We start from the raw sequence: 17,155 nt of genomic DNA, 5'->3' as shown, positions 1-17,155 counted from the left end.
GAACTTTCATATAAATTTTTACGAAATGATTCTATCATTTGTATAACTTTAGTTATTAAAATTTAAAACGGGTGCGGGTCTTTATGACCACCCTGTATTTTACACAGTAACTCTCGCTCGGATTGGAATTAGATGGTCTAAAGCGATGTGGGATGTTTATCTTTCCACAAAAAAAGAACAGAAAAACACCCCCTTGTCCTTAAAAACTATATTAGTTATTTTAGGTTGACTGGGTGGACAGATGTAATTTGTCCTCTGATGGCTAACTGCAAAAGTTAACGTAGAGTTGCTAGATTCTGTTATTAAAACTATCTGAAGTCTATTAAATACCCTTCGTGTATTTAATACATGAAGAACTACTTTTTTGTGACCCACTAAAAGAACGATGCACTGGAAAAGATATATTCTCAACAGTATGACTTCTTCAACGAAAACAATATTTTAATGGAAAACCGTTTGGATATAACTAATGATAGAGCGGCTTTCTGGAGTGGAATGAAAAAAAAAAAGGATTCAAGGGCAAGGTTATTGAGATAAAACCACACGTGAAATTCATTCACTGCATTATCCATAGGCAAGTTATTGCAGAGAATGAGCAAAATTCAAAAGTACTCAAGGAAGTTAATGACGAGTAACTATGAAAACAAAATTTTCTGTTTATCTCAAGGAAATATTTTAAAAGTATAATATGTGAAAAACTAATCGCTGTCTTTTAAAAATATAACGATATTTTAAGGAAGTTTTAAACCATAATTATTAAGCAATATTTTTTGCTTAATAATTATTGTTTTTGAATGAATTATTATTTTTATACTATAATTAACAGCGTCTTTTATGGATTAAAATGGGTTGGTAATAAAAATCGATTCTGCATTTTGATTTCAATGCTAAAAGCTTCTAGCAGATGATTAAAAAGAGATCTGGAGATTAGAGGAAAAACAGAGACTTGCAAATGCATGCAGATTATAGAATGAGCAGAAACTGCAGCCTGCAGTCGTTTTGAATCCCTGAAAAATAGATTTAAATCAAAGCAAAGGACACATATTTATCAATCGTCACATGACACGCATAAAATTATGACGTTTCTGACAGTTAACTTCAGAAACGATACTACGCATGGGTGCGTAGTGCCATATTCTTAAAGGTAGTCGCAGTACGTATATGTAGGATAAACTTGCCTGCAAAATTGATAAAAGACAGAAAAGGAACATCTCTTGGCAGGTGATGTTCATTGCGTGCTGAAGAGGAGTCGATTGCTCGCGCCATTGGCTTCCAAGAGGAACAAGACTTGGTGGGTCTTTCTATTTAATGGCATTCAAAGATTACAATAAAAACATTACTGTCTTCAATTCACTGTAGCGATTCCAACCCAACAGTTGAAAATGGAACAACCTTAATTAAATTACCAATATTACATCAATTATCAATCATTTCCTACGCAACACAATGCTTACGACACCATTTTCTCCGTTTAGTGTTCGGAAGACCCCTTGAATGGAGCAATTACAGATGAAAAGGTTGACATTTGCTGCTCCAATTATGCAGTGTTCCTCATGTCACCCCTCTCCTTTCCTCCTCTTCTGCTCACATCTTAAATTATGCGCGTCCTGCGCTACTATTTTAAGGCCCCATTACACTAATCTTCGTTGTCATTAATTATGGCCCCCAGTGAGTTAAGGGGGCCAGTGCAGAAGCACGCTTTTGACTGATAGGAGCACTCTTTATAGGACAATATTAAATGACACGCCATTTTTACCTTTATGCCACAGGGCGGCCGTTACTTGTCACCCGGATAGTCGAGATGGGATTGATGACCTGACTTGCCAGTGCACCTCGTTTCAATGCGCAGCATATTCATAACGGGTGCGCGTAAGTTGTGTGTGTTTGAATACGTATACTTATATAAATACATATAAAACTTACATGTTGTTGGCGGAAGGATTGTACCCACTATCTAGATCAGTGGGGTGATTACGAGAATGGAAAGAAATCCATTCCAGGGTTTTAATTTATAATTAATTCAGAATAATTGATCGAAAATCCTTCCGAACTTCAAGATTTCGAATTTTTTAGGATTGAAAATTTGAAAACAGATTTAATGGAGTTCATGTTTGTAAACAGAGAAATTATGTCTAAAATTTATGAATGTTTAGTCGGAGTATGACGTGTCCCACGTTAGAAACCAGTTTTGAGGAACAGAGTCCTGAGGACAGTGATAAGTTTGGAATATCCGACAAAGCATATAGGGTTGATTTACGTGAATTCTCTTGACGATTCGGTGCGTCAGAGGCCAAATTTTGTTCTCCATACGATAAAGCTGGATGTGGAATTCTGTATATACCTCAGGGAGTAATTCTCGCAAGTTCGTTATCATTGACATGATGACTTTCAGAGGTCTCTTAGTTCTTGGAATGCCATTAGTTAATATTCTCAATTTAAAAGTACAAATTATGAGAAGGTTATTTTATTTTTATTATTATTATTATTTTCAATCATGTACAAAGATCTCAGTTAAAGAAAAAGAAATAATATTCACCCCTTTCTCTGCTAGAATCGGTTATGACACCATTCATTAATAATGCAGAAGATTACAAATACATTTCACTTTATAAAAGACCATTCTCAGAAACAATAAATGTTTTAAGTTTTTTTAGTTTTTAATTTGGTAAAGTACAAATTTAAATCCTTCCAGTGCCACCTGGGCTTCTTTTCGATCGGGAATCTCCGTACATCTGCAGGTGTTTTAGCACAGGAACTACATCGCAAGGTCGCCCATTCTGTAATTCAGAAATCAGAAGTTGGTCATCAAGCGACAGAGAGAGAGGAAAAGTTATGATCATGGTGATATTCTCTCCATCTGAAGATGCAGAGCATCTTCCATGTTCTTCGGGTGGGTCGAAAATAAAGCGATCTTCAATAACGGCACCTGTGAGAAGAAAAATATTACTACATAATAGAAGGCAAGTTGACAGTCAAGCTGCGTCTTAAAATTATCATGAAATCAGTTAATATAAGTCACACAAAACAATTTTACATTAAATTATATCTAAATAGTGTAATCTCTATTATATGGTAGAAAGTAATGATGATTATTTAGGGAAAAGTTTAAATTATCACCAAAGAAAATTCACAAAAAATTGGAAAACGCACTAAATTATCATAATCTAATAATGTATAAAAATGATAATACACGAATATATATATTTTAATATTTTAGATTGTTTACATTCGCTCATAAATATATAACTACAATAAATAACTACAATAATAGTTCGAATAAAATTAAAAGTAAATTAAGTATAAAGAATTAAATAACCTTAATTAATAAAGGTTATAGTGGAAATCACAAGCAACAACTACATCAGAAATTTGTACCAATTTGTACCGCTATAGCATAACATATACCTACCGATTGAAAGCGATACGAGGCAAACTACCAGAAAAGTTGACAACATGGCTGATTTCATGATGAATAACTGTGCTTTATTTGCCTGAAAATGAGTGGAAAAACAGAATATTATCAGTAACATTTATGCATTGTAGAAGATAAACTCATTATTGTAACTGCCTGATTTAAATAACGTATTTTCTTAAATTGCTTAATAAAAGATCGAATACACAAATCCTTGTTATTAATGAGTTATGCAAATTGCTTCTTACTATAAAAAAGATAAAGATCGTTCGTCAAAATCAGTATTAATCAGATTAAAGTTATTGTAATTCTCTTTGAAATAAAAAAGTAATAAATTTTATATTAAAAGTATGTTCTCTGTCTTCTATATTTAAGAAACATTTCATACCTAGGTACAATGTTGATGCTGTACGATGATCTTCTGTCGTGTTTGTCTGTGTCTGCACATCTATTTATACTGATCACTTTGCATATTTATCACGCAATCAGCTGACAAACCCTCGCTCATTGCACCCGCATTACAAAAATACACCCACACACTTTTCAGAATACGCAATGCGACTTTTTCACATTAAAGATATTATTTCCTTGAGCAGGAAACTTCCATAGATTAGCCTTGCTCCATGACGATTTCTTACTTAATAAGCTGCCTTGCAACCTTAAGAGCAACAGTTGGTTTCGGTGTATTAAATTTAATCACAATGAACAATTTTCCCGTGATGGAATGTCGTAAGAAGAATGATTGCTGTCTGGAAAGAAAAATAAATAAATACCTGCTGGTCGAGTAACTTGTTAGGTAAAGTGTTAGAAGAATTCAAATTTGCACTCCATCACAGCACAAGACTGTCAATGAATTTCATTAATCTTTTCGTAAAGTTGATCTTCTATTTCTTTTATTCTTGTTAAAATTGAAAAAGGCTCTCTCTCGCTTGAACAGCGAGAGTGAGACAGAAAAATTTGTACATTAACGTTTGTTGCAATTTCGCTTAGAGAATTTAAGGCAAAGCAAGAAAAACCAGAGACAAATTCGATGCTCCAACATTGCGTAAACGTCTTGGAGATAATTCACTAATTAATGCGCCAAATATTCTCATGAAAATGCCTGTTTTAGAATTTATTCGCATAAGCTGTTCTGTACTCGTCATGAAAAGTCCTGCCCTTGCCTTATATTCTCTTATATTTTTCGTTATTGCTAATTAAAGGCAGCAGTGGCTGAAGGAGAATTGAAAACGTAGTGTAATTGTACGAATCACGTTTCACATCGTGTACCACTGACGGATGCATGAGAGTGTGGAGGACATTGGATTCCCAATGCACTCTGCCCTCTGTCTAGCTTAAAGGTAAGGTTGTCATTTTAGGGACTGCTTTTGGAGTGTAAAGCTATTCTGAAAGGCCCTATGATCACAGGCACCTCAGTGATAAGTTGCAATTTCCATAGTCCGCACAGTCACTAAACATGGATCCCATAGAGAAAGTTGTACATATCATTTGGAATGGCGCACCCATGATAGGCCTCAGCAGTCAACGAATCTAAACTTGATTTTTGAACAGGAATGACATAGAATTAGCAGTGGCACCTGCGCGCGCCTAGTAGAATCCATGAGGCAGAAAATTGCGGCTATCTGCTGTTAAAGATGACCTTACGCGAAGCACATTTTCTAATATTCGGCAGGGCAATGTAGTCGTGTTTGTGCGTTTATCTTTTCTTGATCTTAATTTTTTTTATTAAAGCCCCAAACACGAAAGGTATTAGACCCCGTAAAACTACTGTGAATGGATTAAAGGTTGAGATGACAGAAGATACTTGTTGACATTAGACTTGAATTTTTGTAGATTGTAGTTTTCAGAAATTCGGGTGAAGAAAAGTTGGAACAACTTTTCTTCACCCGAATAACAGAAGTTGAAGGATTAATGATGAACAAAAAAGCTGGTTCTGTGAGTATGAAGCTGGACAGTAAATGGATGTTGACTCGTTTGGAAGAGAGAGACGGAATTACAGAAGCCAGTTAATAAGAACAGTGCCCATGGAGGGCACTGCTGAAAAGGCATCCAGCAGAAAGAGAACGTCTATGAGACAGAGTACAGGGAAACTTTGTAAGAGGTGGGTCATTAATAAACGTAACTGCCATCTTTTGAATAGAATCTAGAAGCCTGAGAGAGGTTTTATTGGCACCGCTCCAGATATCAGAACAATATTCCATGGTAGGGTAGGTTCGAGATTTTTACAGTTAGTAGCTGTTTGGAAGAAAAGTAACGTCTAGAGAGAAAGGGAAAAGGCTAGTTTTTTAGATGCAGCGGTAGCAATCTTAGTGATGTGCTTATGCCAAGAGAAATAAGAAGTAAGGTAATCCCTATCAAGATATGTGATCATGTCTAACGATCTGAGTGTCATCAAAGATAAGAATAGGAACAGTAGATTCCGTTTTTGAGAGATATAACAGAGGTCTGAGTTTTGAAACGATTGAAATTAACTAATTTATCTTTGGCCCATTAGAGAATTACCTGCAGATCAGCATCTGGAGATTACCTGGAAACTATTTCTTTCCAACCTTATACATGGAGAGTTCTGCGAAAAGGGGGAGGTGCAATGGAGGACAACACCAAATGGACGTCTATAGTTTGTTAAACTGTTATAAAATGGTTACCAAAAGGTAAGTGTCCCAAACGCAACTACAAGATACCTCAGCTGTCTCCTGTTGGGCGTTTAGAATACATATACCGTTTGAAGAAAACATTATCAGAAATTTGAAGTTTTGTCGAAATGTGTGAAAGGGAGGATACAGCAATTACTAGAATGCATCAAATCACTGGAGTACAGGAACGTTTTACTGACACATACGTCATCAAGAGATACTACATACACCAAAGAGATATTATATATACTAAATTCTTATTATGTTAGTATATATAATGTCTCTTTGGCTTTTGCTTCTATTAAAGGAATAATGAAGTTTTTGGCAGGCTATTCGGAACTCAGGGCCCAGTCTATCACGGCATTGGTCCTGTCCACTTACACAATGGCAAAAGTCCTTGGCTCTCGCAGCTTGGCCACCACTGAGACAGCACTGAAGCAACTGATGGCATAATAACAAAAACTGAAATGAACGGTCAAATAGATTTTGTTTCGTCTTGTGATTTATTTTTTACAAATTAATTTTGATTTCTACCTCTATATGTTTAAAAATAAAATCTTATTTTAAAATTCTCTCTCTTTAATTGAAATTTTTTATTAATTCGTTTCATTACAGAATTTTTTTAACACATCTATCATCAATTTATAAAATTGCTTGTGAAGCTGTTTAGGGTTAGTTTACAATGCATTTAAAAAACACTTTAATTATAAAACTGTTTACAGCAAAAAAATAATTCAAGAGAAGTCACTGAAAACAATCATGAACTATAGTGCTACTTCCGGTCGACATTACGATATTATCATCATCAGCAAACGGTGAAGTGAAGTTTAAGGGTGAACATTAAACTTCACTTTCCAGAAAACTGCGTGTAGAATGTTATTTGGATATCCGAAGGACAAAACTCATGTTGTTTGATTTTTCCTGTTTGTCAATTCCAAGAAATTCATTTTAGACATATCAAACTTATTTTATGTTATATAAGTTGTTAATTAATTAAGGTAATTTTTTCTTAAGATTTCTTATACTATAGAAATCCCTCTCTCTCTCTCTCTCTCTCTCTCTCAATTGAAACGTGTTACAACTCTGCTCACAAAGCCCTTATTTACAAAATGTTAAAAAAAATAAATTAACACCACTTTTAAACTGCAAAGCTTTAAAGGAAGAATAAATTCATTGCGGTTGGATGTAATGGTAATATAATAAACTTTCATTTGCATTACAGCGGTAATAAATAAATAAAAAATAATAATAATAAATAAAAAACTCCTTGGCTACTACACCAACTTGCATTGGAACTAATCGAGACGAAATATTAAGGATATACCATACCTGATTCAATCTATCGGATTCACTGTCAAATTTGGAACTTCTTGGAGCTTGTGGTCATACCGGATTATGAACAGAACATCTTTGGGTCATTCAAAGGACAAATTGTATATAACACATGAAGTAAGTGCGTCTGAAGGATGTCAGACATCTAGATTTGTTAAATATAATTAAAATTTTCTTCTTCAATATTCAATGGCTATTTGAGCTCTCAGTTACATTGATTAGGTTTCTCTTCAGTTCATTTGTTTATGAGGAACATCTAGAACTAACTCGTATTTCAGTTTGGTTTTGTCCCAAGAGTAACTATTAATTTCCAAATTTTATGACAAATTTCCTATAAATATAATATAAATATTTAATTATATTACACATTTGCGATTGTTGATACTATTATCGTATTTCATTTTTTTAAAGATATACATCAGAAAGACACCTGTTTTATTTACCGTCATATAAATATATATAATTCTGCGTTGGGAAAAAGTATCTTTAGTCGTAGAAGTGAACGGATGTTGGCCGTTAATAATGAGATTAATAGTTGTGCTGTATTTCTAGTAACGGCTGTTCTTGAATTCGTAACCCATACCAATGCCAAAAGAGAGAGAGAATGCCTGGTGAGTGATCTTTAGTCGCATGGTACTTTTCTTCCTGCTATATGGATTGGAAATGTAGATCTGAAAGAAAGTTGTTCTTCCTAAAAAGGGCAGCAGACTTCAGTTTTCGTTGGCTGGTTGCTTATACTGTAATTGCAAACAGAAAACTACCTCCTACCCAAAGAACTAGTTTAAAAATGCTGCGTAGCCACAGATTTAAATTCTGACTTCTCAGAATTTAAATCTGTGACTAGAGAGGATAAGCTGATTCTTTGCACCTGCCTTTTGAGACATAGAAAGACAACAGAACATACCAGGGGTTTCCGGAAAGTAAGGTGACACATTTTTTCTCTTGATGATGTTTAATAATACGAAGTTTAAATTACACACCAAGAAATAAGTGAACATGCACTACTTCTCCACAAAGTCACCAGTTTTATTGATGCATTTGTCCCAATGATGGATCAGTTTATCAATACCAGTACTGAAGAAGTCCGTGCCCACACGGAGGCATCCAGCAGTTATTGATGTCCAGTTATCCCGTACAGCCAAAACTTCTATACTTGCAGTTACGATTGCCGAGTTTGTTTAGGGAGTGCTTTTCGGCACCTTCCAAGATGGAGAGTCGGGAGAATCAGCCGTATCTTCGCTCTATCATTAATAATATCGCTGATAAACAAGAACAAAGGAATATTTCATGCGAGAAACTGTTTAGCCACATATGTTGCGTGACAGTCATGACCGTGACCATGGCAGTCAAATTGACACTTACGTCTTTTATTGATGGCCTGTACTTCACTCCCTTCCTCCTTATGGTGGACTTTCCACCATCATCACCTATTTCTCACGTTCTGGAATACTTAGCTATTTTTGTTTATGGGCAGGAACATCGGCTGGATTTCTATTATTTTCATCTGTTGCAATCGGATGTAACGGAAGAGAGCAAATTAAAGTTCCGTTGATTGAGAAGAATCGTGTGGGAGACGAGTTGAAACAGCGCATTTCATTCTCGTGAGATTTCTTCTTTGACAACAGCAGTGGGCGTGAAAAAACAAAATATTCTACGGAGTTCCTGAAAATGAGGAAAGGTATGTTTTTGTAACAGGTAAAAGAGGAAGAAAGGGATCTTTGAAATTGAGTTCACTTATTAGTTGCTGTAATTAACTGAGAAGTTTACAAGATTAATAACACAAAGAGTGACACGTGCTAGTTTTCTCTCTCTTGCCTTTTTTATTTATTTTATTTATTATTATCTCTTTTCGGTATTTAATTAATGGAATATAACATGCTGGATTTTTCTATTTGTCTGCGCAAGTGATTTCAGCCAAATTATTTAAGATACATAGATGACATTCATAGGCAAAGGTTCCCTAATACTCTCTCTGGTGCCACAGTTGATATAATTATTGTCCTTCTCACGTATTAAATACATCATTTAATACACTCGCATTAAATAAACGAAGTGTATTTAACAGACTTTATTTAAGTTTATTCAATAGACTTCGTGTAGTTTTAATAGCAGAATCTAGCAAAGCTGAAACATGTTTGAAACATCTGTACTTTTATCTAACTCTATAGTAAATTTCCCACACAGCGTAATTTCTTCTATTGTTCGTTTCTTTAAATCTTCAGCAATGCGTCTTACAACGCTGTTTTCTGATAATGGAATGGATCTTAGTTTGCTGGCATATAGTTTCCCATGTATTAATTCAATCTTTTTTTTATTGATGCAGGAAGAACAAGTACAAACACTGTACAGTAAAGTACGTTAACTCTACGTTAACTTTTGCTGTTATTCTTCCTGTGACAGCGCTCGGATTGGTGATCTTTTAGAAACGACTACATCTGTCCACCCAGTCAACCTAAAATAACTAATATAGTTTTGAAGGACACGGGAGTGTTTTTCTGTTCCGTTTTTGTGGAAAGATAAAAATCTCACATCGTTTTAGACCAACTAATTCCAATTCGAGTGAGAGTTACTGGGTAAAATACAGGGTGGTCATAAAGACCCGCGCCGGTTTTAAATTTTAATAACAAAGTTATACAAATGAGAGAATCATTTCGTAAAAATTATATGAAAGTTCAAATCCTAAAGTTTTTATATAATAATTTCATCCACGCAAATCTGATTTTTATTTTGTTGTATTTATATTTTATCAATTTCTCCATTATTTACAGATATTGAATGACTCCAAATGAAGAAAACGTTAGCTGCGTACTTTTGCTTGCAGACATTAAATCAATAACAGCTGTGAGAAGAAAGATCAATACTCATTATAAAAAATATGCACCCATAAAAAATCAATAAGTAATTGGATGAAAAATGTTAAAGAAACTGGATCAGTTAATCACAAAGTACGATCAGTGAGACTTCCAATCAGTCAACAATGATGGCGGCCATCTTGACATTTGATAATTAAAAACTGCATTAAGAATAAAACTATTGGATTTGAACTATCATATAACTTTTACTAAATGGTTTTATCGTTTGTATAACTTTAGTTATTAAAATTTAAAACCGGTGCAGGACTTTATGACCAACTTGTAATTAAAATATCCTGTACTGCTAAGTAAAATACTTAAATACTTGGGATCCTTGTAATATCTTAGCATTGTTTCTTAAATTATATTTAGTGCTTATGGATCTTCAGAACAACAACAATGAGAATAGAACCTTTACCTTTACGAAATGCGTGTAGTACGTGGGTGAAGCCAAGTTCTCTTAATGAACTATCTGCTTTTGTTTTTGTGTTGTTAAGCGCATCAGCGACTTAGACCATATTGTGCGGTATATATTGTGTCTGTTACTTGCGTGTGTTCTGCAATCGAATTGACTCCTGTAAACTCGGATTTTTGGGATAAAAAAGCATGCAATCCTCTCCAGAGACCGACTAACTCGGCCAGTTCTGAAACAGGTCTATAAAAATTGATGACCTGACTTGCCAACCTGTCAGTGCACATCGTTTCAATGCGCAACACATTCATAATGGGTGCGCGTAAGTTGTGTGTGTGTGTTTGAATACGATATATATATACACATACAACTTACGTGCCATATTGGAGGTAGGGATCGCACCCGCTATCTAGATCAGAAGGGTGACTAACGGCTCAGTAAGTTACCCACCATGACTTGGCTGACTTGCTGATTAAATGCCGAAATAACGAAGTGAAATATTAATTTTTAAATGGCTTAGGATGCCATAAAATGTAAAACTAAAAATGTTAGTACGCCATCAATTTCATATTAGTAAAAGGTGTAATTACTTCAAATGTGCTGTTAGCTGAATAATATAGCATTTGTGAGGGTAAAAATGTATCATAGACCACGAGAACCGAAAGAAATCCATTCCAGGATTTTTAATTTATAATTAATTCGGAATAATTCACCGAAAATGCTTCCGAATTTCAAGATTTCGAATTTCTCAGGATTGAAAATGGATTTAATGGAGTTCATAAATACAAGTTTGTTAACAGAGAAACTACATCTAAAATGTTTAGTCAGAGTATGACATGTCCCATGTTAGAAACCAGTTTTGAGGAACCGAGTCCTGAGGACACTGATACGTATGGAAAATCCGATGAAGCATATAGCGTTGATTTACATGAAAACTCTTGACGATTCAGTGCGTCAGAGTCCCAATTTTTTTCTTCACACGATAAAACTGGATGTAGAATTTTGTATATACCTCAGGCAGTATTGCTCGCAAGTTCGTTACGATTATGTTCAGTGGTCCCTTAGTTCTAGGGGTGCCATTAGTTAATATTTTCACTTTAAAAGTGAAAATTATAAGAAGGATATTTTATTATTATTTTCAATCATGTACAAAGATCTTATTTAAAGAATTACAAATAAACTTCCGTTTATAAAATAAACATTCTCAGAAATAATAAATATTTTTAAGCTACAGTTAAAGACATATCTAACAGTATACATACTGTTTCATCGGCATATTTGGAAAAGTCTCTTATTTTGACAGATCCAATACATTAGAAGCTTATTATGAGTAGTTTACTCCTGGCGCCATCTGCTGTTAATCTGTGTTAAAATTGTTTTCACAAATTTAAACTTTTAAAATGTTCACATTTTGTTACAGTTTGATTTTGTGTTCACTAATTTTGCTAGAGTTCGATTTTTGTGCGTTTAATAATAAAAGTGATTTTAAAAATCTGGAATGTATATTTGTGTAAACGAAATAATTATTAGGTTTATTTATTATTTTTTTGTAAATCTAGTAATAATAATTTAAAACGCAGCTCTGAATTATTATTATTATTATATATTGTTATATAATTATATATTATATAATTACCTATTTTTAAAATTCTAATATTCAAATAGATAATGAGCATTATCGATGCTACTGATAATTTTTTTTTTTCGTTGTTAGTTTTATACTTAATCTGAATTATTTTAATTATTGAAACGCATGATTAAAATAATTGTGATATAAGCAGAATCTTTCAAAGAAGCTTGTTTGTCAAAAGTGAATTGAAAAAATGCGAACGTGTCTCTCTACATGGTAATTTATTAAAAAAAATATTTTGAATGTACATAAATAGACTTTTACATAAGTAGATATTTTCATAAATCGCTGATATTTTCGAAGCCACTTGAATTTAGATGTTTCTATAAAGCGTGAATCTTTAGAAATAAATAATCACGCTTGTAGTTCTCTTCAGAGTGAACTGTGGTTGGCTGATCTTCATAGCGATACTTCAGTAATAGTTCCAATCGATCCACTCAATAAACACACGTAACAGTCTACAATATATGAACAGTATGAACATTTACATCAGCGATATTCGGAGAAGAGACACTTCCATAACACACCAGTTGGGAGGACTATTTCGCGACAATGATTATGACTGTTTTGTCACTTGCGCTTCTTTTCGATCGGGAATTTCCGTACATCTGCAGGGATTTTACTACAGGAAGTACATCGCAAGGTTGCCCATTCTGTAATTCAGAAATCAGAAACTGGTCATCAAGTGAGAGAGGAAAAGTGATGGTCATGGTGATATTCTCTCCATCTGAAGATGCAGAGCATCTTCCATGTTCCTCAGGTGGGTCGACGGCGAAATCTTCAATAACGGCACCTTTGAGAAGAAAAATATTGCTATATACATAAGAGCAGACAAGCTAAAAGTCAAGCTGCATCTTAAAATTACCACGAAATCAGTTAATATAAGTCACACGAAACAATTTTACATTAAATTATATTTAAATAGTGTAATCTGTATTATATGGTAGAAGGTGATGATGGTTGTTTAGCGGAAAGTTTAAATTATTAATCTAATCTAATATTGTATAAAAATGATAATATACGATTATATTAATATTTTAGATTATTTACGTTCGCTCATAAATAAATAACTACAATAAATCTTATCTAGCTGATATTTGTGCAATTGAGTTCCTTTAAAAACTGCTATTGAAGTATTTAATTTTTTTACATCATATGTGATTATGTGGACCAATTTGAAACATTATCTTGTGGTGTTTTGATTTCGAAACAAAAAATAAAGAAATAATTGCAGTTAACATATTCAGAAGACTTCAGGAAATTCAGTCCATGTTCGGTACTTTCCGATATCTTAATTTGTATAGACTGAAATACCTTATAAACATTTAAAAACCTAAATCTTTTTTATTTTCGAACTAGTTTTATTTTAAAGGACGTGATTTATTCTGAATTGCAATGGTACAAATGCACTTCGCACTCCCTTCCTTCCCTCTCTTCCGGTTGCCCCTCTAATTCTATTCATCGACTTCCATAGACAAATGAGAATGCGTTTTCAGGTATTGATATCAAAAACAGAAAGCCTTGATAGATAGTTTTAGATAAAACAGATCTTTACTCTATCGTTGTTAAATAAATATAAAATAATTAATAAAATGTTAGTAAATATAATAAACAAAAATGACTTCATATCTAATAGTTTTTGTAATACTAGAAAAATTTAAACTAATTCTATAAACCCAAAATTATCAAATTCATTTTTATGTTGAAAGATATATCCATTTTTATATCTATAACATATACCTACCGATTGAAAGCGATACGAGGCACACTACCAGAAAAGTTGACAACATGGCTGATTTCATGATGAATAACTGTGCTTTATTTGCCTGAAAATGAGTGGAAAAACAGAATATTATCAGTAACATTTATGCGTGGTAAAAGATAAACTCAATATTATAACTGCATGATTTAAATAACGTATTTTCTTAAACTGCTTAATGAAAGATCGAATACACAAATCCTTGTTATTAATGAGTTATGCAAATTGCTTCTTACTATAAAAAAGATAAAGATCGTTCGTCAAAATCAGTATTAATCAGATTAAAGTTATTGTAATTCTCTTTGAAATAAAAAAGTAATAAATTTTATATTAAAAGTATGTTCTCTGTCTTCTATATTTAAGAAACATTTCATACCTGGGTACAATGTTGATGCTGTACGATGATCTTCTGTCGTATTTGTCTGTGTCTGCACATCTATTTATACTGATCACTTTGCTTATTTATCACGCAATCAGCTGGGAAACCCTCGCTCATTGCCCCCCATTACAAAAATGTACCCACACACTTTCCAGAAAGTAATACGCAATGCAAGACTTTATCACGTTAAGGATATTAGTTCCTTGTTGGTGAGCACGTAAGTTCCTTGAAGATTTCTTACTTAATAAGTTGACTTCAAACCCAAAGAGCAACGTTTGCTTTCTGTGTATTATATTTTATCAGAATCAACAATTTTTTAGTCATGCAACGTCGTAAGAAGAATGATTGCTATTTGGAAAGAAAAATAAATAAATAAAAAATATGTGCTGGTCGAGTAACTTGTTAAGAAAAAATATTAGAAGCATTTCAATATGTCGCTACATCACTGCACGAGACTGTCAATGAATTTGATAAATATTTTCGTAAAGTTGATCTTATATTGCTTTTATTCATGTTAAAATTGAAAATGTTCTCTCTCTTGAACAGCGAGAGTGAGACAGAAAAATTTGTATATTTAAAATTTGTTGCAATTTCTCTTAGAGAATTTAAGGCAAAGCAAGAAAAACCAGAGACAAATTCGATCCTCCAACATTGCGTAAACTGCTTCGGATAATTCACTAATTAATGCGCCAAATATTCTCATGAACATGCTAGCTTTTGAATTTATTCGCATCAGCTCTTCTGGACTCGCCATGAAAAGTCCTGCCCTTGCCAACTCTCTTATATATTTCGTTATTGCTGATTAAAGGCGGCAGTGGCTGATGGAGAATTGAAAATGTAGTGAAATTGTACGAATCACGTTTCACATCGTGTACCACTGACGGTTGTGGAGGATAATGGATTCCCAATGCACGCTGCCCTCTATCTGGCTTAATGGTAAGGTTGTCATTTTAGGGACTGCTTTTGGAGTGTAAAGCTATTCTGAAAGGCCCTGTGATCACAGGCACCTCGGTGATAAGTTGCAACTTCCATGGTTCGCACATTCACCAAACATGGATCTCATAGAGATCCATGTTTTAGATTTAGATTCGTTAGATTCGTTGCCTCAGCATTCTTTAGATTCGTTGCCTCAGCAGTCAACGAATCTAAAGGTGATTTTTCAACAGGAATGGCATAGCATTAGCAGCGACACCTGTGCGTGCCTAGTAGAATCCATGAAGCAGAAAATTGTGGCTATCTGCTGTTAAAGGTGACCTTACGCTAAGCACATTTTGTAATATTCGGCAACGCAATGTAGTTGTGTTTGTGTGTTTATCTTTTCTTGACCTCCATTTTTTTATTAAAGCCCCAAACACGAAAGGTATTAGACCCTGTAATACTACCGCGAATGGTTAAAGGTTGAGAAGACAGAAGATACTTTAGTTGACATTAGACTTGAAGAAGAAAAAGAAGGAGGAGAAGAAGAAGAAGGAAAAAAAAAAAAAACCCAAGTCCATCTAACCTAAATCAATATAACTAGATGGTAGTTTTCAGAAATTCAAGTGAAGAAACATTGTTCCAGAAAACAGAACTTGAAGAATTAATGAGGAAGAAAAAAGTTGATTCTGTGAGTATGAAGCTGGACAATAAATGGATGCTGGCTCGTTTGGAAGAGAGAGACGGAATTACAGAAGCCAGTTACTCAGAACAGTGCCCGTGGAAGTGGCTACAGAAAAGGCATCTGCAGAAACAGAACGGCTCTGAGACAGAGAGCGGAGAGACTTTGTAAGAGGTGGGTCATAAAGTAACATAACTGCCATCTTTTGAATAGAATCTAGAAGCCTGAGAGAGGTTTTAGTGGCACCGCTCCAGATATGAGAACAATATTCCATGATATGGTGTGTTTGAGATTTGTACAGAGTTAGTAGCTGGTTAGAAGAAAAGTAACGCCTAGAGAGAAAGGGAAAAGGCTAGTTTTTTAGATGCAGAGATAGCAATCTTAGCGATGTGCGTATGTCAAGAGAGATAAGAAGTCATTGTAATCCCTATCAAGATATGTGATCTTGTCTAGAGATCTGTCTGAGTTTTGAAACGATAGAAATTAACTAATTTATATTTGGCCCATTAGAAAATTATCTGGAAATCTGCACCTGGAGATTATCTGGAAATTTTCTCCTTCCAACCTTATATATGGACAGTTCAGCGAAAGGGAGGCAGGTGCAATGGATAACAACACCAAATGGACGTCTATAGTTTGTTAAATTGTTTTAAATGGTTATCAAAACGTAAGTGTCCCAAACGCAACTACAAGATACCTCGGTTGTCTCCTGTTTGGCGTTTAGAATATATATTCCGTTTGACGAAAACACTATCAGAAATTTCAAGTTTTGTCGAAATGTATGAAAGGGAGGATACCGCAATCACTAGAATGCTCCAAATCACTGGAATACATGAATGTTTTATTGAGACATACATCATCAAGAGATACTATATACACCAAAGATATATTATTTATACTAATATTCTTATTATATATAATATATATAATGTCACTTTGGCTTTTGCTTCTATTAAAGCAATAGCGAAGTGATAGGCCTCAGGCAGATGCATGTTTTTGGCAGGCTATTCGGAACTCATGGCCCCAGTGTATCATAGCATTGATCCTATCCACCTACAGCATGGCAAAGGTCCTCGGAACCGGTAGTTTGTCTTCTTAGACACCACTGAATCACTGATGGCATAATAACAAAAACTGAAATGAACAGTC

General features: G+C 34.1%; 1 protein-coding gene across 2 annotated transcripts; it reads right to left on the bottom strand.

The window, feature by feature from the left end:
• Positions 1–2,522: 2,522 nt before the first annotated feature.
• On the bottom strand, positions 2,523–14,502 carry LOC150088014 (uncharacterized). 2 transcript variants are annotated; one of them, XM_090370534.1, is made up of 3 exons: positions 14,407–14,502; positions 14,016–14,097; positions 2,523–2,926 (listed from the first exon to the last, which is right to left on the bottom strand). In XM_090370534.1, the coding sequence occupies exons 1-3, from the start codon at positions 14,464–14,466 to the stop codon at positions 2,679–2,681; spliced, it is 390 nt and encodes a 129-aa protein (XP_090226660.1). In that variant the 5' UTR covers positions 14,467–14,502; the 3' UTR covers positions 2,523–2,678. The 2 variants fall into 2 exon arrangements, with proteins under 2 accessions (XP_090226660.1, XP_090226659.1); XM_090370533.1 differs by lacking the exon at positions 2,523–2,926 and adding an exon at positions 12,541–13,064.
• Between the last annotated feature and the right edge of the window lie 2,653 nt (positions 14,503–17,155).

This window comes from Mastigoproctus giganteus, chromosome 3 (genome assembly GCF_048544385.1).
Source record: "Mastigoproctus giganteus isolate SK-2022 chromosome 3, ASM4854438v1, whole genome shotgun sequence".
Classification (NCBI taxonomy): domain Eukaryota; kingdom Metazoa; phylum Arthropoda; class Arachnida; order Uropygi; family Thelyphonidae; genus Mastigoproctus; species Mastigoproctus giganteus.
The sequence above is the reverse complement of the archived record's forward strand: the minus strand, read 5'-3'. Positions and strand labels throughout refer to the sequence as shown.